The following is a 21,164-nucleotide window of genomic DNA, read 5'->3' on the forward strand; positions in this document are numbered from 1 at the left end:
CTGCAGTTATGGAAAAAAACATAATTTCAATTCTAAAATCACCTTAACTATGTTCACACAAGATTTAAACCTCAAAACAAAGAAACAAATTATTTTATTGGCATTTCTACTGTGAACAGCTTGTGGCAGGCAGCATTAGAAGCACAGAGGAGCTCTGCTGGGCCCTGCAGTGTGGATACCCAGTCAGCTGGTCCAGTAAGGTCTATGCCCTCTGCTCAGTCTGAGAAGCAGCAGCAGGTATATATTGCCCCCAACCATCTCCAAAACCACTAAGGGCTCCCGCCCGTCAAGCAATCAGCATGCACGTGGCCTCGACAGACACGCACACCGTTCACATCGTGCAGAAATAAACAGGTTTCTAAATTAACATAAGGTTAAATACAGACAAAATGTTTTTAATGTGTGCCAGAGGTCACTCAAAATAACATCAAAATAATTTACATTGAACAAAATGATGAGCTCCTTAACATAATCTACATGGTGGTCTAGTTGCCATTTCCTTGGTAATTGGAGCACTAACACGTATCAGTGAATCAGGAGGAAGTGAGGCTGAGCTCCTATAAAGCGTAGGGGGTGGAGCAGCAGTAAGAGGAGTTTCCACAGTGATGTACACTGTGGCATTCTGGGAAAACAGCAGAAACCCTCCACGTCAGCAAATCAAAAATGACAATTTTATAGAATCAGAGAAGACAGAGGTCATTAAATGTTGAGTGTGAACTACGTATTGATTTGCCAAGGATAAAAAAAACTGCAGTTTGGATTAAAGAAGACAAAGAAACTGGAAGAAGACAAAGTGAGGTTGTTGTCGTAGATATTCTTGGCTTTATACTCAGTCTCTAAAGTGTGTGGGACGAGCATCGCTCTAGCCTGGTGAAATATCAGATGTGGAGAATTTGAACCAGGTACATGTTCACAGATGGGTCAGGTAGGCTCTATCGCTAGTCTACCTAACAGAGGGAGAGCGAGAAACCCAAGTGCAAGAGGGAGATGAGGAGAAATAAAGTGTTGCGGAGAAGGAGAGGAAACTGACAGACTTGTCTTTCCCTCTGGCTACACAGCTCTACTCTGATCGTGCACCCATGTCTGGAACATTTTCGTTAAATTGATTTGTCTGTATAGTATTTTTTTTATTGAATAGCTTTTGCACTTCCCTTTAAACTTCACAGTACAATAAACTATAGTGCACAATATGATTTCTGAGCCACTCTCTTTCCCCTAGAGCTCAGATGGGAGGACGAGAGATGGTGTGAGACGCACTGATCTGGTGACGTCGTCGAGTCAACGTGGGGCCCCACGCCAGACAGGGTCCCCTGGCCGGGCCAAGCTACACTGCGGCAGGCAGGCCAACCAGCTAACTGGGACGGGCCTCAGAAGGGCCTCAGTCCTGCCCCGGGTCCTTGACCGGGCCCCCATCCAGGTAGATCTTAAGGGCCTTCTCCTTACGAGGTGAGTAACTGACCCGGTGGCCAGTCTTCAGCAGGCGGCTGCTCTCCCTCTTCATCAGCTCATTGCGTTCATCTTCAGACTGTTCCATAGGCTCCTCTGTGCTGTCCCTGAAACCCCAGAGCACAAGCTGTGAGCCTTTCTGGAGAATATACCTATATTAAACCAAATATCTGCAATTTTCCTGAACATCCCATTGTCATTTCACAACAGCTACTCATTTGAAATGGCAAAGGGCCCTGTTCCAGTATGGCAGAGTATGATGGGTTTACCTGTAGAAGACCACAGCACCATCATCACAGATGTACAGAGGCCACACATTCAGAGTGGACACTTTAGGGTTCCAGTCCAGATCCTGATGGATCTCCAATACCGAGATATCACAAGGAAATGTTCCGCGCCCCTGCAGGAGACAATCAGGACGCCAGTCAGTAAATTGGGAAACATTTCAGGAAATTAAGTGGAGTGAATCAACGCAAGATTAAAAATAAATCCTAACAGCATCAAAAACAGTTCACCTACTTTGGCAAACTCCAGGTTTTCAAGAGGAACACCACTTATTTCACTGAGCTGGAGAGAGAGAATTGATGTCACAAATTACCTTTTAATATCCATTTAGCATGCCCTATAATTTATCTTGCAACATCTAATTATGCATCTCAAAGTCTAGGAGGCTGATGTTATATATACTGTGATGTGAAAAGTTACAGTGCATCTCACTACTCCCAAGTGGTGCATCAGACCCAGTGATGTTGCTGGGAGCGTGCACTTAGTGGGTAAGACCATCCCACAGTGCTGCCTTGCAATCTAGCGTGTCTGTGGCCTCAGACATGTGCACCAGTGTACAAGGCCTGGCACCACATTCAGGACGTGAATACACACACACCTTTTCCTTGAGTTCCTCCACACTACTGCTCTCCAGAACCACTTCCCGGAAGGGCTCCAGCTTCATCTGGGCGGGGGTCCAGCGGCGGGTCAGCACAGCCAGCTGGGACATGGACTTCATCTTCTCCGGTCCTGGAAAGGGGCAGGAGAAGAGGGTTGGGGATGGCTGAGCGAGCACACACACCCACTGCCTCGGTCTGCCTCTCTTTCACAAGTGATACTCATTCAGATGAGACAATTCAGTTCTACAGGGCTTTTCCTTTTACAGAAGTAATTGTCAAAGCTTCCTCTAAAGCCATTTTTACGTGACCTAATATAGGCGTTTGATATAAAGCAGTAATATATTTTAGAGTAAGTTTGTCTCTTTTCAGGCTATGATGACCATGAGGCGATTTACAATTGTTCTGAAGAGAGTAATCGAAACAATAGCAAACCAGTATTACCATCTAGAACCTCCAGAAAGACCTCCCAGTTACTGGAGATGTTGATGTCCTCCTCGTAGACGTGGTAGTCCAGAAACACTGTCCCTGGGTTCTTCCACGTCTTCTTCCTGAGACGGAACCTGACCCCACACACAATTGGGATTCAACAACACTTCTAGCAATAAGCATCAGCTGTGAGTCAGTGCTTTAAAAGGTCACTCACAGTACCCATCCATAGTAGAACAAAGGCACCCATAATACTTTGAAGTGAGAGGATCTGCAGCAGGTAGCCTAGCGGTTAAGAGCGTTTGGCCAGTATCCGAAAGGCCGCTGGTTTGAATCCCCGAGCGGACGAGGTGAAAAATCTGTCGATGTGCCTTTGAGCACTTATCTAGAGCAACTAGGGTTAAGAGCGTCTTCTAAATGACTAAAGACTGACATTATGATTGTATCACCACGAAGACACCTGTGGTACCTTTTACAGTCAACAAATGTTTTCAGAAGAAAATATGTAGGTAAAGGATTCAAGTGTATAATATTTGATGTATGGTTGCATGTGTGCCCATACATTCGTGTGCATTGGATTGTGTACATAGATCATTTTAGATATGCAGATTAGAGTTACTTGACTGTACATGTTTTTAAGTGTGTAAGGTGGAACCCACTTGTCGATGTTGAGGTCCAGCTTGCATTGGTCTTTCAGCTGAGGCATTAGCTCCTCTTTGGACTGTTTCACAGTCATGCCCTTAGCAAACACTGTGTCTACGAGGAACTTACAGGGCTGGGGAGGAGAGAGAGACACACACACACACACACACACACTTAAGCATGAAACACAATGACATATACAACTGTCACATAATATACCCTGGTGACAAATCCATCAGTGACACACCTACAGACTGCTTTTAAGTGAGGAAATTGCACAACACCGAATAACAATCACTTGTGTGTGTGAAGAAACATCAGCTCATCCCGGTCCTTACCTCTGCATCATTCACTAGTAGCTGGTACACTTTCACCCGATATTCGCCCTTCTTCAGTGCTCTGCCTAATCGAATGGTTATCTGTAAGAAGACCAAGAGGAGCGTCATGGATAAGATTGTTTGTAAAAAAAAAAAAAACACCATTATCTTTTGAAGAAAGTCATGTTTTGAAAGGGGCAGATAGTGAGACGCTACAGACCTTGTTGTCGTCAGAGAAGGAGGAGAGGGTCTCGTTGAGCCGTACACTCTCAAACTCCTGGTTGTTGGCGTAGACGCGGAACACCTTGAACTGGGTAGAGGTGACCCCCACGAAAGGCTCCAGGTTCTGTTTGAACGCTGACAGAGTTATCCTCTTATCCACGTGGACCAGTACACCTGACAGGCAAACAGCACCAAAACATATGTTTCAATTAGTTGGAACAAACTAATCATATAACAGTATATTAAATACTACATGTGGATTTTGTTCTAACAGCATCTAAACCAGTGTTTCTTAACCCTTGAGGTGTTGCTCTATCAGATAACTGACATGAGTGCTTATCTTAAATTAACCCATTCACATTCATGTACTATATTTAGTACGATATCAAAAATGTGCCACAAATTCTGTTTTGTGTAAATGCATGACATTTGGTATCAACACAGTTAGCACAAGTGTCTAGACAGGCCATATTGACATTTTAGTATTGTTATTCTCTATCATACTTTAAAATGACTTCAGCATTTTGAAATACATTTAAGAATGAAATAGTTTAAAAGCATATAGTATTGTTATCTGACCTGTTCTAAGCCCAAATATATGATTAAACTTATTGTTGTTTGTGAACTACAGCCGTTTCTGTATCGTACTATATTTACAGCGTTCTCCCTCTCTCAGATCTTAAACACCTTCAAATCTTATTATACAGTATAAGCAAATCCAATGGAGAGTGAGGCCTGCTACAGCATTCTACCCATTTCTCACAAGCACACGTGTACACACATAGACACATGCGGGTGTGCATGGATGTCTCATGGTGGGGTATGAAAAATTGGTAATCTTTGAGCACTTTCTGACCACTTCTAACATGGGAAAACATGTATGGAAGGTTTCGTTCAAATCAAAACGGTGCTGTGAAAAAGTGATTAAATTCATAGTATGAACGACCCACACTTATTCCACAGAAAAAGGTACAAAAAAAACAATTCTACAGTTCCCACAAACTAAACATTCAATCAAAAAAAGTTAGGACAGACTAAACAAGATTAGAATCAAAGACCTGCATTTGTAAACAGATTTAGAAGACGTACATTTCTGGCCTCCTTCCCCAGAGCCGTCCTCCTGTGCATATGGTTCTGCTCTGAAGTAGAGGTAATAGGATTCCGCCTTGCTCTTCCCATTCTCATCATACTCGCTGTCCGTGCCACTGTCCTCCTCGGCTGTGTCCCACGTCTCCTTCTTGCCCTCGTTGGCCTTGGAGCGGCGGCTGCTGGTAATGCTGTGTGAGTCCAGGCCATTGGCCAGCTGGATGGGGCCGCTGTCAGCGTTGCACAGCGTGTCACTGCTGTGGCTGGAGCTCAGGATGTCACTGTCCACTGAGCTCGTGCTGCGATCGTTGTTCACCTCAGAGTCCGAGCGCTCCTCCCCAGGGAACTGGGTTTCCGGGTCAGAGTAGGCCCCCCCGCCGCTGGCCACCCGGATCCGGTTCTCCAGCTCTCGGTTGTCGACTGCAACGACAGCGGATACGGAGGAGGAGTCTGGTTCCTGAGAGGGTGAGGGGGACTCGATGTGCTCGAAGTCGCTGGTGTCTGAGCTCTTCTGGCTGTCACTGGTGCTGGAGCCCTGCTGCTGCTGGAGGGACAGGTTCTTCAGCTTCTCTGTGCTCTCCTCCAGGATGGTCTCTACAGAATTCCTGTTGACCTTTGACCCCTCAGAGCACTCCTCAGGGTCGCCGCCCACTTTTTGGCAAATAGTTCTGTTGGTGCCGGGGGATTGCACAGGGAGCGAGACAAACAGGCGGATTGTGTTCCCATGGCGATCCAGCAGTTTCCACAAGAGGGAATCAGTGAAAGTGACCTGGTGATCTGGGGATTCAGAGCTTTCCACAAAAACCTAAGAGAAACCAGATAATGGACAAATTAGGTTTGTGTTACATCTGCGATCAAAGCACTGCTGAAAATGTTGTGTATCTGTAAACATAATTTAACACAGCAGACACAAGCTGGAAAGGACAATAATAAAGTAGTGTGTGACCTTGTTGCTCCTGAAGAAACCCTCTGCTTTCAGTGTCTTGTTGGGCACGTAGAGAAGCCGAAGGTCATTATAGCAGCGCTCCAGGACGACACGCATGGTTTCAGCTGAGAGCTCTGTGGCCTTTCAACAAACAATACACACACAGTGGAGAGATACTTCACTACAGATCCCAAAACAAATACTGGCAGATTTCATGGTCTTACAAGTGTGGACTGTATCAGGTTGGATTAGACTGTATTAGATAGAAAGGAAGAATTAAAGAAGAGTGTCTGAACTTACCTGTGCAATGAGCTGCTTGAACTCAGTGATTGACTGGTTTAGGTAGGCCCTGATGCTGACGGGAGGGGCAACAGTGTCAGTCTTCAGATCCACCACGTGAACCTTCACCATCACCTCTACAGAGACACACACCAACCAGTCACACACAACTCATTTCCAAAAAGGCTAAAAGAGTTGCTAGTTTTAGTATTATATTTAAATTATTGAATGTGTTTTACTGACCTCCGGGTTTGTATGGCTGGAAGACTTGCTCTGGTCTGCGGGTCTCCAGCAGCAGGTCAAACATGTAGGAGGACTTGACCCCGCCCAGCAGCAGCCCCATGGGGGTGTCCTCCTCGCCCTCGTACGAGCGCTCCAGGTACTCATGGAACTCATCGTACTTGACCAGGCGACAGCAGTCCAGCGGGACCACCCCATCCAGTTCCATGAGCTATGGGGCAGAATGATTGGCCAAAGACACACACAAACACGTCCAATTGCTAATAGACGCATAAGGTAATGTTTTGAAGCTTCTCTTGGCCATTGTAACCCCCCCTTTTATTCTTACAACTATGTCTATCCTAGGACCACTCTCTATTCTGACACCGACCGCTGGCTGGTATGAACTGCAGCTGCTGAGTGAGATTAGCTTTCAATGCTTTCCTCCCCGTTTAGCTTCCACTCTGACGTACCTTGTAGGCCATCTCTGTTGCCTCTCTGAGCGTCTTGTCCTTGTGCACTTCCAGCTTGTTCTCCATCATAGCCATCATCTTCACCGGATGCATGCAGAACAGCTTGATCTGACAGAGAAATACAGAGCAATTAACAACAATACAACCCCTGTGAAAAACAACAGAACAACATTCAGTCAAATGACCGACACCGTTGACCATGGGAAAGTCCACAGGAGGAGGATGTACCTTGCAGGTATTACGCTCGATCTCCCTCTGTCTTTTCTCCTGCTCCTCAGACTCCTTCTCCCTCTGGACCAGATGCTTTATGTGCTCAGGGAAGTCATCACAATCCAGATACTCTGCAGTGGTAACAACACGGCCCATCAGTCAAGAGATCACCATAACTAACTGGGGGTCCAAGTCATTGAGAGAGACTAGGAGAGTAAAACCTACTAGGATTGTTATACCCACATATTCAACTTTATACAGATGAACAGTCATTTTAGACATTTAAAAGCAAACTTGATTATGGAACTAGACTTGGTTCAATATGTTTCCCTTACTTGCATTCCTTGAGGGGTCTTTCAACCTATAAATCAGCATATACGCATTCGTAGAGCTGTTGGAACAGAAAAACATCTTATTAAATGCAAATGGAGAAAAGGAAAATGAGTAGCCAAATAGAGTTCCATCTTCCTTTCCAAACACATGAAAGAACAGTGCATTACGTAAAAGCTCAGTTATCAACAGGGCTTTGTCCTAGCCTGAATAACCACCCTCTAGTTTTTCTCCCAGGGAGACTTCAATAAAATGTAGGACTAAGTAAAAAAGCCCCGGTTCATCCCCATTAAAGCTTCCTCTGGTATTGAACGTTGCGGTGTGTGGAGTGGGAAGTGAACAGATGCTGGTAATGTTCTGGCCATGTAGGCATGCATTAGTAGGTACATACAATGAGATTGTGAGATGGGAGAGCCAGGCATGGGAGTGAGATGTGTTCAGGGACATATTGATTTCAGATCAATCCAGAGATTGACAGAGACAGGAGCTCCACTGACCTGGCAAAGGCACTGGAGTAATAGCCTCTGCTCCCCGAGGACCCTCCATATGTTTTCCTGATGTCTTCCTGGGTGATCTATATAAGGACACACACACACACACATCAACACACTGGACCACCACCGTTGTGTTTCTGACAACTGTCAGTTACAATGACAGGAGTTATGTTGATGCAACCTGTGTTGAGTTGTTTTGTCTAGTATTACATGCATAGTAAACATAAGTTATTGTAAGACTGATAACCTTGCTGACGTGCTGGTCGTTGAAACTGTACCACTGGCCATCGCTGAAGGACTTAATGCAGGCATAATAGTGGCCACCTGCAGCGCTGCCCGAATGCACCATGACCGAGAACAGCTCAAAGGTCAATGAACTCTGTAGACGAGACAGGGGCAGGAGAGACAATTGGCTAACAATTAAATCTAATGACAGCAGATTGCACTACATGCAAACAGACCAGGATGGGCTATAAGACACAGGGAGTACGGGTGCTAGAGTGTAAGGACGGTTTGTGTGGTATTACATACAGTGTTGAGGCTGGGTACCTTTGGCTTCAGTACCCTCTCAGTACTGCTGGCACTGTCCAGGCAGATGCCCTCATCCACACCGTCGTCCGCCGAGAAGTCGTTGCTCATCTGGTCGCTGTGGCAACTGCCTTCATTCTCTGCCCCGCTGTCAGTGCAGCTCTCCGTTTGAGGAGATTTCTATGAGAGCAGGCATTGATCAAAAACAAAGAGCAGGATGGAAAGAGAGAGAAAGCAGACAGAGTTCAGGTATCAGTAACACTCATGAATTAATGATGACTTCATGGAAATTACTAATACATGAAACATAATCGAAAATCTAATTTGAGTGGACCTGAAAGGCTGGCACTATTCCACCCCACCCCGTGCCTCATTATTCTATCTAGAGTATAAAACACATAGGAGGCCACACTGGGCTGGTGTGTCTCACCTCGTCCTCCACGTCAATGAAGGGACCCATGTCCAGCTCCTCAGGGAAGGACATGCGGTCGTTGAGTTTGATGCGGTGCATAGTGGTGTAGTCAAAGTCAAAACGCTTCAGCTGCAGAGTCAGCAGGTAGGGAAAGTGAAGAAATCTCAGCCCCTGTGGAGGGAGGGCAAAGGGCATGGGTCAGAACACAAATTGCCTGGGCAGACCAGTGACCACCTTCACTCAATACCCCCCCCCCCCATCAGTTCTCCCATGACCCAAAGGGAAGTGTGGTCTTAACATCAACAAGATCACTAGTCTGTATACTCACCTTACGGGCATCACATTTTTTCTTGCAGCGCTCACAGAAGTACTGGTTGGCCCCGTCCAGAGTCTCTGGCTGGACGAAGGCCTGCAGAGCCTCCTCCTGTTTCAGTGAGTCACAAAGGCACTGTATCAGTAACAACTCTGACCACATCTACGTCACATTACACTGTCTTACTATTAACAGTCTTAGGAAAATGCAGGAGCATACAGCAGGGTCTGGACTTCAGTGTCTGCGCGGTGAATACATAAATGACCATCATAGCTTTGATCTCTTCACACACTTGGATTAATACTGCTATAGTCATGAAGAAGGGCAGAGACAAGAGATGGAGGCAGAGAGACACACACCACGCTGCCATAAGCCTGGCTGGCCCCAAATGGTCTGATGACCAGTGGGATGTCCAGGTAGGTGTCAATCCTCCAGCTCTCATAGCCACACTCCAGACAGCGCACATAGTCCTTCAGCTTCCCCTGGTACAGCTGGTTAATCAGGTCAGCCTGAGGGGGAACACAACACGAGGGAGTCAGGCCCAAGCAGTCACAACACTCACACACATGTATCTCTCAGAATTCTGAAATACGCTCTTCACTGCTCACACTGAACCTACTACTCACACAACTCTATGCCAGCTTAATAATAATGTAAACTCCCTAAACTCTAACACTCCCCAAAGACAATGACTCGGCTCCTCTCAAAGAGTCAACACATTTCACTTAATATGTGATTGCAACAGCAGGCTCATTAACTGGGTAAGACCCTATTTAACAGGTAGAGACCAATTGGTCCAAGTGTTGGATGTTAATGGAAAACTGTCTAATGCAAAAGGAGATTAGCTGTGGAGTCCCGCAGGGGAGTGTCCTTGGTCCACTGCTCTTCCTACTGTACATTAATAATATGAAAATCAGCCTGCTCTTGTAAATAGTTTTTGTATGCGGATGACTCTGCTCAATTGGTGTCCCAAAAGAACAAAGCCTCAGTAGAAGAGATCCTTAGAGCGGAGTTATCCAATATTTCCAAATGGCTTATTTGGTTCCAGAGTAACGCTTGCAAGGTCCCCTGGTTTCAGTGTCAAAGTGGGCAACTCAGAGGTTAGACCAAAAACATCACCTTGGGTGTTAATTTGATAGGTACCTGACCTGTGAGATTATGTTTAACAAAAATAAACCCCAAAATATAATTCCTAGCTCAGACCTCTAAATGGCTTGATATTGACACCCTGAAGAGTTTGGCAGGTAAGCTAGTTCAGTGTCACTGATTATGTGTGCTCATCATGGTTCACCAGCAGCCACAAACATCTAAACAATTTAGGATTTAAAAACTTTTGATTCTAAAGAATAAGCCACAGACCAGCTAAAACAAGCTTGAAAGAATTGTATTTTAACTCCCCCGGCCCTCGAACTTATCTGGAGGTCCAGCGTTTTAAGCAGCTAGGGTGGCTGTGTAAAAGTAAATGTTATTAATTGAAGTGATCTGGTAAGGTCCACAGGATTATCACTGACTCAGCCCTCACATACCTATCCAACTATGTTTATTTAGAGATGTCCACCAGCATAATACCTGCGCCAGAGACTTTCACCATTTAAAATTTTAGAGTATATCTGGTAAGAACCCTTTTTTATATTCCAGTGCTGTTGAGTAAAACAAACTACCATAGCAACTTAAAGCCATACCAACAATAACCTCATTTAAATAGAATGTAAAAAGCTAGCTAACAATTGAAAAGTAGCAAACATTTTCATGTCTGTATATATCTGGAATATGTAACTAATCTACCCTGAGTGTGCAAAACATTAAGAACATCTTTCCCTGACCAGGTGAAAGATGATCCCTTATTGACGTCACTTGTTAAATCCATTCGAATCAGTGTAGATGAAGGGGAGGAGAAAGGTAAGAGGGATTTTTATGCCTTGAGACATGGATTGTGTGTGACATTCAGAGGGCAAATAGGCAAGACAAACGTAAGTGCCTTTGAATGGGGTATGATAGTAGGTGCCAGGCGCACCGATTTGTGGCAAGAACTGCAAATCAGTTTCTCACACTCAACAGTTTCTCATGTGTAATAAGAATGGTCCACCTCCCAAAGGACATCCAGCCAACTTCACAACTGTGGGAAGCATTGGAGTCAACATGGGCCAGCATCCCTGTGGAACGATTTTGACACTTTAGAAACCAAGCCCCGACAAGTTGAGGCTGTTCTGAGGGTAAAAGGGGGTGCAACTCAATATTAGGAAGGCATTCTTAATGTTTTGTACACTCCGTGTTTGTCAACAACCCAAAGAAATAGGGACCACAGCAGAAATAAATCTGACTTTATTGTGCAATCCCGTTCACATTTTTTGTATGCATGTAATGTGTACATGTAATTTTTTAAATGACAAATAAAAACAAACAGTTGAAGAAAACAATAATAGAAGTTCAAATAAGTACCGTAAGTGGAGAAAACTGCTGCTGGGGACACAAATATAGCAAAAATCAAAATGGGACTTTGATTAACCACTGATAATGCAGAGCATTCTTTACAAATACAGCTAAATGCAGGAGCCTAGTGCTTCTATCCACAGTTAATTAAGTGTTTACGGTTCATACCAAACTCCTGAGATCAGAAAACGCTAACCCTCAGCCTTACTGGCTCTTTCTCACCTTCCCACAGAAGGCCCTTTGTTCTGGGCCTGGGGAAGGCCCCTCATTGGCTCCCTGGATTAGTGTTTTCAGACAAGTAACAGGGTTCACTTTTCTTTCATACCTGCTCTGTCTGCTTCCATTTCTGCTCCAAGGCATCAAACATGACCCTACACAGCTCCTGGACGTCATGCTGCTGCCAGGCTGAAAACACAGATACGCAGACACAACAGAAGAGACATAGATAAACACACAGACCAGTTAAGACAGTGAACTGTGTGACAAAACAAACAAAGTACCCCTTCCCCCACACTCTTCCAGTTCATTTATCAAAACATCAGAAGCGGTTAAGCCTAGGCTCCTCCTGGTTACGGGGAGGCTGCCTAGATGTAGCAGTGTGACAGCCCACCTTCGCTGCTGTCCCAGCCAAAGCTGCGGGTCACGTCGGTGGTCTCGATGGCCCTCTTCTTACTGGTCTGCAGCAGCAAAAACAGCCTCTGTAGCTGGTAAGGGATGCTGGTAACCGGGTCTTCTTCCGACTCCTCAAACTCCCAGCTGGAGGGAACAGTGGACAAGTAGAAAATAGTTTTAGGACAAAGCTCTTCATTAAATACCGTTGTTTAGAACAATACAAAGAGCTTCACAAGAACAGGTACTTACTTGTACAGTGCATTTCTGAACTCTGGGGTCATAAACAGTGTTTGTAGAAGGCTGTTCAAATAGCAGGTCATGGCCTGGTTAACCAAACCCACATATCCTGCAGAGGGGGAGAAAGACATGAAATCAAAAGTAATTTGTCACATGCGCCAAATACAACAGGTGTAGACCTTAGTGAAATGCTTACTTACAAACCTTTAACAAACAATGCAGTTAAGAAAAAAGGAGTGTTAAGTAAAAAATCTAAGTAACAAATAATTAAAGAGCAGCAGTAAAATAACAACAGCGAAGCTATATACAGGGGGTACCGGTACAGAGTCAATGTGCGGGGGCAACGGTTAGTCGAGGTAATATGAACATGTAGGTAAAGTTAAAGTAACTACGCATAGATAATAAACCGAGAGTAGCAACAGCGTAAGGGGGGGGGGGGGGCAATGCAAATAGTCCGGGTAGCCATTTGATTAGCTGTTCAGGAGTCTTATGGCTTGGGGGTAGAAGCTGTTAAGTAGTCTTTTGAAAATAGACTTGGCACGCCGGTACCGCTTGCCGTGTGGTAGCAGAGAGAACAGTCTATGACTAGGGTGGCTGGAGTCTTTGAATTTTTAGGGCCTTCCTCTGACACAGCCTGGTATAGAGGTCGTGGATGGGAGGAAGCTTGGCCCCACTGATTTACTGGGATGTACGCACTACTCTAGTGCCTTGCGGTTGGAGGCCGAGCAGTTGCCATACCAGGCAGTGATGCAACCAGTCAGGATGCTCTCGATGGTGCAGCTGTAGAACCTTTTGAGGATCTGAGGACCCATGCCAAATCTTTTCAGTCTCCTGAGGGGGAATAGGCTTTGTCGTGCCCTCTTCACAAGTATCTTGGTGTGTTTGGACCATGATAGTTTGTTGGTGATGTGGACGCCAAGGAACTTGAAGCTCTCAACCTGCTCCACTACAGCCCCATCGATGAGAATGGGGGCGTACTCGGTCCTCCTTGTCCTTTAGTCCTCAATCATGTCCTTTGTCTTGATCACGTTGAGGGAGAGGTTGTCCTGGCACCACACGGCCAGGTCTGGCCTCCTCCCTATAGGCTGTCTCATCGTTGTCGGTGATCAGGCCTATCACTGTTGTGTCGTCGGCAAACTTGATGGTGTTGGAGTCGTGCTTGACCGTGCAGTCATGAGTGAACAAGAGTACAGGAGGGGCCCCCGTGTTGAGGATCAGCGTGGTGGATATGTTGTTACCTACCCTTACCACCTGGGGGCGGCCTGTCAGGAAGTCCAGGATCCAGTTGCAGGGCGAGGTGTTTAGTTCCAGGGTCCTTAGCTTAGTGATGAGCTTTGAGGGCACTATGGTGTTGAACGCTGAGCTGTAGTCAATGAACAGCATTCTCACATAGGTGTTCCTTTTGTCCAGGTGGGAAAGAGCAGTGTGGAGTGCAATAGAGATTGCATCATCTGTGGATCTGTTGGGGCGGTATGCAAATTGAAGTGGGCCTAGGGTTTCTGGGATAATGGTGTTGATGTGAGCCATGACCAGCCTCCAAAGAACTTCATGGCTACAGATGTGAGCGCTATGGGTCGGTAGTCATTTAGGCAGGTTACCTTAGTGTTCTTGGGCACAGGGACTATGGTGGTTTTCTTGAAACATGTTGGTATTACAGACTCAGTCAGGGACAGGTTGAAAATGTCAGTGAAGACACTTGCCAGTTGGTCAGCGCATGCTCAGAGTACATGTGCTGTTAATCCGTCTGGCCCTGCGGCCTTGTGAATGTTGACCTGTTTGAAGGTCTTACATCAGCTACGGACAGCATGATTACAGTCGTCCGGAACAGCTGATGCTCTCATGCATGTTTCAGTGTTACTTGCCTCGAAGCGAGCATAGAAGTAATTTAGCTCGTCTGGTAGGCTTGTGTCACTGGGCAGCTTGCGGCTGTGCTTTCCTTTGTAGTCTGTAATAGTTTGCAAGCCCTGCCACAGCCGACGAGTGTCAGAGCCGGTGTAGTACGATTCAATCCTAGTCCTGTTTTGACGCTTTGCCTGTTTGATGGTTCATCGAAGGGCATAGCGGGAGCTTCCGGGTTATAGTCTCACTCCTTGAAAGCAGCAGCTCTACCCTTAAGCTCAGTGCAGATGCAGCCTGTAATCCAGGGCTTCTGGTTGGGGTATGTACGTAGTCACTGTGTGGATGACATCAATGCACTTATTGATGAAGCCAGTTGATGAAGCCAGCCAGACGTGGTGTACTCCTCAATGCCAGCGGAAGAATACCAGAACATATTCCAGTCTGTGCTAGCAAAACAGTCCTGTAGCTTTGCATCTGCTTCACGAAGTGAGCTGTCAGGGGGGTTACGTAACAGGAAGTGAGGTCAAGTCTATGCTGTTGACAGAAAGGGTGTACCTGTGTCAGACTTGTTGAGGATGGAGGAGTAGGAGTAGCTGGGGCTGCTGTAGTCGCTGCTGCAGCCCACCGTGCCGTCTCTGGGCAGCGGGCCGATGAAGCGCTCCTGGGAGCTGTCATCCAGACCACTGCTGCTCGCTGTCCCCGACTCATCCTACACAAAGGAGAATTAAGCTTCAGCTCATAGCTACCACTAGTCTACCAAGAATGAACTGCATGTCAATCCCTCCTCCAGGGGAATGCTCTAGGCATGCTGGTATTCATATTAATCATTAACTCTCATCTTCCCACTCACTCACCGATGCAATCAGAGGCTGTTCTCCGTCCTTGTCTGTGAGTTGGAGGAAGTTCCTCTTCCCGGGCTCGAACCCGGACTCAGTGAGGGACATCTCACTGCTGGGGTCCAGCGACCCCTGGGGGAGAACAGAAAAAGAGAAAAAACACCCTTCAGTTTGGACAGGCAGGTCTGAACATGAGAAAATAGCAGACGCAAACAAAATAAAACTAGGATTTGAGATTGAAAAAGTTCAGTAGTTCCCCACAATACAACCTAATCAACCTGTCAATCAGAGGTTCCCATTGAATTCATAAGGAGAATCCTCCCCATGATCATTCAAAAGATGAGCTTTTAGGACCAGTTTGTGGAGCATGCTATGAACCGCAGTGTTTTGACATGTGATGTTGGCTGTAGAAGGGGGGGGGGGGGAAAGAGTGGAAAGAGCTTAATCCACTGACCTACTCTTGTGAGAACTCCAGCCTCAGATTACTTCAGGGACAGGAAAGAAAGAGACTGGCGTACATAAAGCTATTTACACACTATGGGGAGGATCCAAACGGCACTATTTCAAAGTGCGGCTCAGTTGAGCAGCTGACGTACAGTAGACAGTATAGCCATGTGTGGAGGAGGAGCAAACAACGGACGTTTTGGAGGAGTTTGAACGTGTACACAAGTATATAACCCCCCCACCAGGATCCAATAAAGGGACCTGGGATCATAAGGTTGTCTTAGGACACAGACTCACCATGTCCCCTGTCTTGCGCCATGCCAGGTCAAAGGTGCCGTTCACATAGCCCGCCTTGTGGGCCACATCCTCGAAGAGTTTGGGGAGGGTGGTGGAGGCTGGCAAGTTGAGGGTGAGCCTCTCGTTGACCGTCTTAGCATTGGTAGTGTCCTGGACTATGCACAGCACTCTGGGCTCCTCCGCCGCATTCTCTATCTGTAGGATACATACAAACACCTTGAGTGCAGAGCGCACACACCTTCATTCAGTGTTCTACTTCATGACAAAATATTAAAACGTTATCAGCAGGTTATTTGCATGCATTCAGGGAGCCGAGAGATTTGACTGCAGTCAGTGGGTAGGGCATTCTCATACTCGCACGTGAATGTCATCATAACAGGCGAACGAACACCAGACAAGAAACTAGAGCAGGCGGATGGTGCAATGCAGGATTTCTATTATATGACCTACAGTGTGGACCTTACATTGCATTACGTTCTTGGAAGATGCAGATTAAAATAGTTGCCCAAACCTAGAGAGGGAGGCACATTACAGAGACTGGAACAGAGCCATGCTTCCAAACTATCATACAGTGCCAAAAATTCCTCCATAAGGAATGTCTCATCAGTAAGGAAACTGAAAATATCTGGTTAATCTGGTTAAGTAACTCAAGGGACGGGATGACAGTACATTATTAAATTGACCAAAAACCATAACATGCAATGATAGATCAAGATTTGAGCCTCATGCATACATTGAATCTATAGGGCTAGTCTGGTTTACCAGTGAGAGCCTCACACCATCACAACCTCATTGTTTCTATTCAGTCTGGCTTTGTCCATGTTATTTATGAAATGATGGGCTAGTTATTCAGCAAATCTAGTGAAGCCAACATTCGTTATGATTACAATGTCCACTACAGTGTATAAGACTATTTTCCCCAAAGCAGGCCTTCCAGGAATGACACAAGAGAAACCTGTCCAGGACATAGTGGTGTTTCCGTGACTAAGTGTGCCCAAAACAACTGTTCCAATGAGGCTCACGCAATAACACAAGCTTAAAAGGTCTATCAGCACCATTACATGGCCAGTGCTTATTGTGACCTTTATTTAATTGTCCACAATTATAGTCCATGAGTGTGGTGTGTTAGCATTTGTCAAATGTTTCCCTAATCGAAGAACCTTTTGTATTTTCCTAAAGAATTCAAATGAGTCATCCCCCAAACAAAAATTCCTATGTTCTGTGTATTTAACCTACATGTGTGTCATGTTGGGCTGGTGTTACCGCCATTTGGGTTAACAAAACTGTCCCACAATCAATCAGCCCTCTATTCTAAAAGTTTCTATTTTGTTAAGGTTGAGGCACAGTAACCAGCTGGTGGTAGGTTGGCCAAACATTCAGGACAGCAATAACCTGATGCTCCATGCAGTCATCAGCAAACCCCACACAGTAAACTGCACACAGCCACAGACTATCCACTCCGCTAGGAGGAACTACCTGAGAAAACCTCTTCTTCATCTCAACGAAAATACTCTGCCTGCAACTCCAAAACATACCCTAATGACACATGGGAAGGAGGGGTGAAAAACACAAAGATTAAAACAGTGCAAACAGCTGTTACCGAGAAGGGAAACAGTTACGCAACATGCTAGAGTTTCTCTATGTATCCACAAGCACACCGGCTCAGACGAACTAACTGGGAATGGCACGCTTTCAATTCACTTCTAAACACCACAAGTAATACTGTAGGTATTATTAAAATCAAACAGACAGTTACTTGTTCTATGTAAAGCTGGTGATCTTGGCAAACTATGTCCCGGCCGATGCTACAAACAAGCCGCAGATGTCAACACATGAGTGAATCATCAGATTAGGGGTATTTTTATCACAGATAATGTCGCAAGGTGCTGACATGCAGCCGTAGGTGCTATAGAGCACAGACAATCGCACTACACAGAACAGATACGAGAATCTAGGCTAAATGACAAACAGAGGAATTATTACTTAACTAAAACCAGAGTTATTAGTCTGGATTTCTGTTAAGTCATTATTGATCCAGTCAGGTGACACCGAAAAACATTTTCCTTCCAATAGGGCAAATAACAGCAAGCGAACACCCAGCATCAGTAGGCCTACAGCAACACTAACTCTATTGATGAGCCTTCAGAGGGTGAGAACAACCTGGTCTATAGTCGCTGGCTGGCAGAAAACCCTGAATTTCAGCAGAACTTCAGCTGGTAATTTTCAGTCTCATTTTCATGTCACTCCAGTCTGTAAGATCACATTTTTTCTTCAATCAAGAAGACAGTCTGGGAGGGGGAAAAAGTGTCTCTTTACTTCCTGGTTTCACAGTAGCACCTGAGGTCTAATGACTCTTCCTGAAACAGATACTGAAACTTTTCTATGCATGTTGTTTCTCGGGAACTGTGAACATTGCATAAAGGGAAAGCAAGAGTGGGCTTGTTAACCTGCTTGGGGATTTGGTTTTCAAAAGAACATTTAGGACTAACATGAGTTGCCATGGGAATTACATTGCATTAACATGCATTTGCACATCTGACAAACTGTAGACAATTTCCTGGAAAGAAGATAAAAATGTCCCTAGCATAGTTATGAAAGGTCTGAAACTAACATTTTTATAAAATCTCAAACACGTAAATACAATAGCCCTTACACAGTATTAGTCCTGTTACCTCCTAGGAAAGTCTGCTCACGCAACAGGCAAGGGCAAATGCCACCACCAGCACAGAGGACATTATACGAGTGTTTGAAGCTAGCCTACACAACTTAGAGAACTACATATTTGACTTGCAGACCTTGTTTTACTTGAGACAACAGGAACAATTTTATAACAATACAACAGCAGGTGTGCCTATGCTCAATGCCAGATTGAGGACTAAGTCTAACCTCAGAGGCCGAAAACACTCTCCACCCCGCTGACTCATCCCACTGCACACGACTTCTGTCAAGCGCTTTAACAGCAGCTAGCAGGTGGCTCTACAAAGTTTAAACCAACCAGTTCCCTCTGGACGACTCAACAGTAGGCAGGAGTGGATATGTTGTGAAGCTACTGCTTCAAATAATGACTATTGCCTTCATTGGTTGGACAATAACAAGATCTTTAAACTGAGTGTTGTTGCTGTCAAAAAAGCTCTGTTTCAAGTCGCCTAACCTGTTCCATTTCAAATTGAGATGAAAATGAAATAATCATTCTCTTGCTTGGTTAATGGATAACAAAGACGATTCTCCATTATTTTACACAAGACATCCACTGAAATATGAGGCCTAGCCATGCTCAAATGCAGAGTGACAGGGGCCCAGGCAGCGATGTGTGTAGGGTTGGAGATTGTCATCAGAGTTTGGCCGTGGAGAGCAGTGAGCCCTGCATAGAGCTGAAATAATGGTTTCAGCTGCGTGATTAGGGGGATGGAGAGAGGACTGATCAAGGCTTCGCTGAGCATAGCAGCACAACGGCTTGGGCCTTCAGCACTGGGAACACTTGATTATTGAGAGAGGCTGTCCAGAGCAGATTAAAACTAGTCAATTCCATTTTAAGGAGAAGTATTATCCTACTGAGGCCAACATTCCAGTCTCAGCCCTAATACCAGCCTAAACAGAGGCTCAGCACTCCTTGTCTTTATCCTTGATCTGCCATTATATTCTTTCTTAGCTAGATACACATTTCTAAATTAATATATGATTTAAATTGTCATTCTAGTACCATTTACCAAAGCTTGGAAAGCGATTAACACAATATGTCAAAAGACAATGTAATTATTTCTGATTGCAATGAAAGCAGGCAGTTCACTGTCTACAGCCCTTGGCACTATACTTCAGCAAACTCAGGCAAGACTGTGGCCGGATTAGCTACAATAAATCTTCGTGTGGAAATTGTGTACACAAAAACAACCCTATGAAATGTTAATAAGAGGTACTGACAGTGTCATAAAAACGTTTAGATTGTTAACAGTTAGCCCTAATTATATTAAGCGAATGAGGGTATTGGACCATTACTTGCTAGCTAGTTAAATTCCACTGAGCATCTAACATTATCACAGCTAACTAATAGCACATTTTGTGTACACGATATATCAAATAGTTAACGTTAGCTATGAAACTAAAATGTCATGCGAGACTGATGCTTAGAAAAATAGATAGCCAGCTGGCTAGCTAACGTAACCTGCAACAAGGACTTTCTTGTTTACCCGATCTGAAACTAGCTTGTCATCGACAACGACACCGTCCAGCTGGCTAGTTTGCCTTTGCTTTGACAAGCTAGCCAACTACAATTTATCTTTAGCATCAGTTCAAAGCCATGTCTAACGACATTATTAGCAAGCTAGCAAACAAACCAAAAAAACTAGCAATTATTACTCTACAATTGTTTTATTTTCCATGTAGCTAGCTGGCTACCTCTTGTCCACCATAGCTTCCTAGTTAAACGTTAATACGCCGTTTTGAGCGAAACAGTCGGGCTTAAAGCTACAGTAGCTAGCTAAGGTTAGCATGCTAGCAGTCTTTTCTAACTAGCTAGATGAAAGCTAACGTTAGTTAGCCAACTCTGTCATTGCGGTTTTACGCGTCAATAGACAATGCCACCAACTGCTTTTCTGTACTAACTAAAAAGTTGTTTGTATCATTTACTGTCACAGGGATGATTGCCAAGGGCCCGTTGTTGCCAGAACCCGTTCTGGAACTGGCTATGGTAATCTCACCTCTTTGAGTACGAGCTGATTCTCTTCGCTGGGCACCATTTCCATTTGTGCGACAATTTATACAGGCATCTACCCGAGCTCGATGTCAACGGGAAAACTTTACGACGGTGAAAAAAACATAATTTGTGTTTTTTCAACCCGAGGGTCTGTACAACTAAACTGAAACTAATAAAAACTTGTATGAAAATGATATTGAATAGTTTCTGTTACACCACCTAAGCACAAACAAACAGCTATCAATGGGGAGGAAATGGACAGCCTTCAGTTTCGCGAGATTTCAGAGAAGGTATCATCGTCACATCCTTAAACATCTCTGATGTCACTGATAATCTAAGTACGTAGATCAAGTCTGTAGAGCATGTTTACAATTATAATATTGACAAAGTTCCAGTGAAACGCTGTGCTTTTCATCCGCAGGTTTTCTTGTCATGGTCTTTAATTTATAAGCATAATTTTTCTCCACACAGATATTATACACTGCTCAAAAAAATAAAGGGAACACTTAAACAACACAATGTAACTCCAAGTCAATCACACTTCTGTGAAATCAAACTGTCCACTTAGGAAGC

The 21,164-nt window shown here is 44.9% G+C and overlaps 1 protein-coding gene across 10 annotated transcripts; it reads right to left on the bottom strand.

Annotated features, from left to right (window-relative positions):
• Nucleotides 1–77: 77 nt before the first annotated feature.
• On the bottom strand, nucleotides 78–20,868 carry LOC139563300 (ubiquitin carboxyl-terminal hydrolase 47-like). 10 transcript variants are annotated; one of them, XM_071381863.1, is made up of 30 exons: nucleotides 20,596–20,865; nucleotides 17,378–17,437; nucleotides 15,902–16,096; nucleotides 15,179–15,292; nucleotides 14,880–15,033; nucleotides 12,498–12,594; nucleotides 12,247–12,392; nucleotides 11,962–12,041; nucleotides 11,646–11,663; nucleotides 9,566–9,715; nucleotides 9,222–9,317; nucleotides 8,912–9,064; nucleotides 8,485–8,661; nucleotides 8,201–8,332; nucleotides 7,957–8,033; nucleotides 7,465–7,520; nucleotides 7,148–7,260; nucleotides 6,920–7,027; nucleotides 6,471–6,678; nucleotides 6,249–6,364; nucleotides 5,970–6,089; nucleotides 5,027–5,828; nucleotides 3,936–4,111; nucleotides 3,737–3,817; nucleotides 3,416–3,531; nucleotides 2,772–2,890; nucleotides 2,330–2,460; nucleotides 1,966–2,013; nucleotides 1,716–1,846; nucleotides 78–1,553 (listed from the first exon to the last, which is right to left on the bottom strand). In XM_071381863.1, exons 1-30 carry the CDS (start codon nucleotides 20,638–20,640, stop codon nucleotides 1,379–1,381), a joined length of 4,194 nt encoding a protein of 1,397 aa, XP_071237964.1. In that variant the 5' UTR covers nucleotides 20,641–20,865; the 3' UTR covers nucleotides 78–1,378. The 10 variants fall into 10 exon arrangements, with proteins under 10 accessions (XP_071237964.1, XP_071237965.1, XP_071237963.1 ...); XM_071381864.1 differs by having other exon boundaries at nucleotides 8,503–8,661; nucleotides 11,646–11,666; XM_071381862.1 differs by having other exon boundaries at nucleotides 11,646–11,666.
• Nucleotides 20,869–21,164: the final 296 nt, after the last annotated feature.

This window comes from Salvelinus alpinus, chromosome 33 (assembly GCF_045679555.1).
Source record: "Salvelinus alpinus chromosome 33, SLU_Salpinus.1, whole genome shotgun sequence".
NCBI lineage: Eukaryota > Metazoa > Chordata > Actinopteri > Salmoniformes > Salmonidae > Salvelinus > Salvelinus alpinus.

What these genes read in the sequence shown, in the direction of transcription:
- LOC139563300 (XM_071381862.1), bottom strand. Translation starts at nt 20,640, where the DNA reads ATGGAAATGGTGCCCAGCGAAGAGAATCAGCTCGTACTCAAAGAG. An exon ending in TGAAGAAGAGGTTTTCTCAG is followed by an intron (nt 16,097 to 17,377) that starts GTAGTTCCTCCT and finishes TGTATCCTACAG; the next exon opens with ATAGAGAATGCGGCGGAGGA. An exon ending in CTTTCTGGAGGTTCTAGATG is followed by an intron (nt 2,461 to 2,771) that starts GTAATACTGGTT and finishes GCCCCTTTCCAG; the next exon opens with GACCGGAGAAGATGAAGTCC.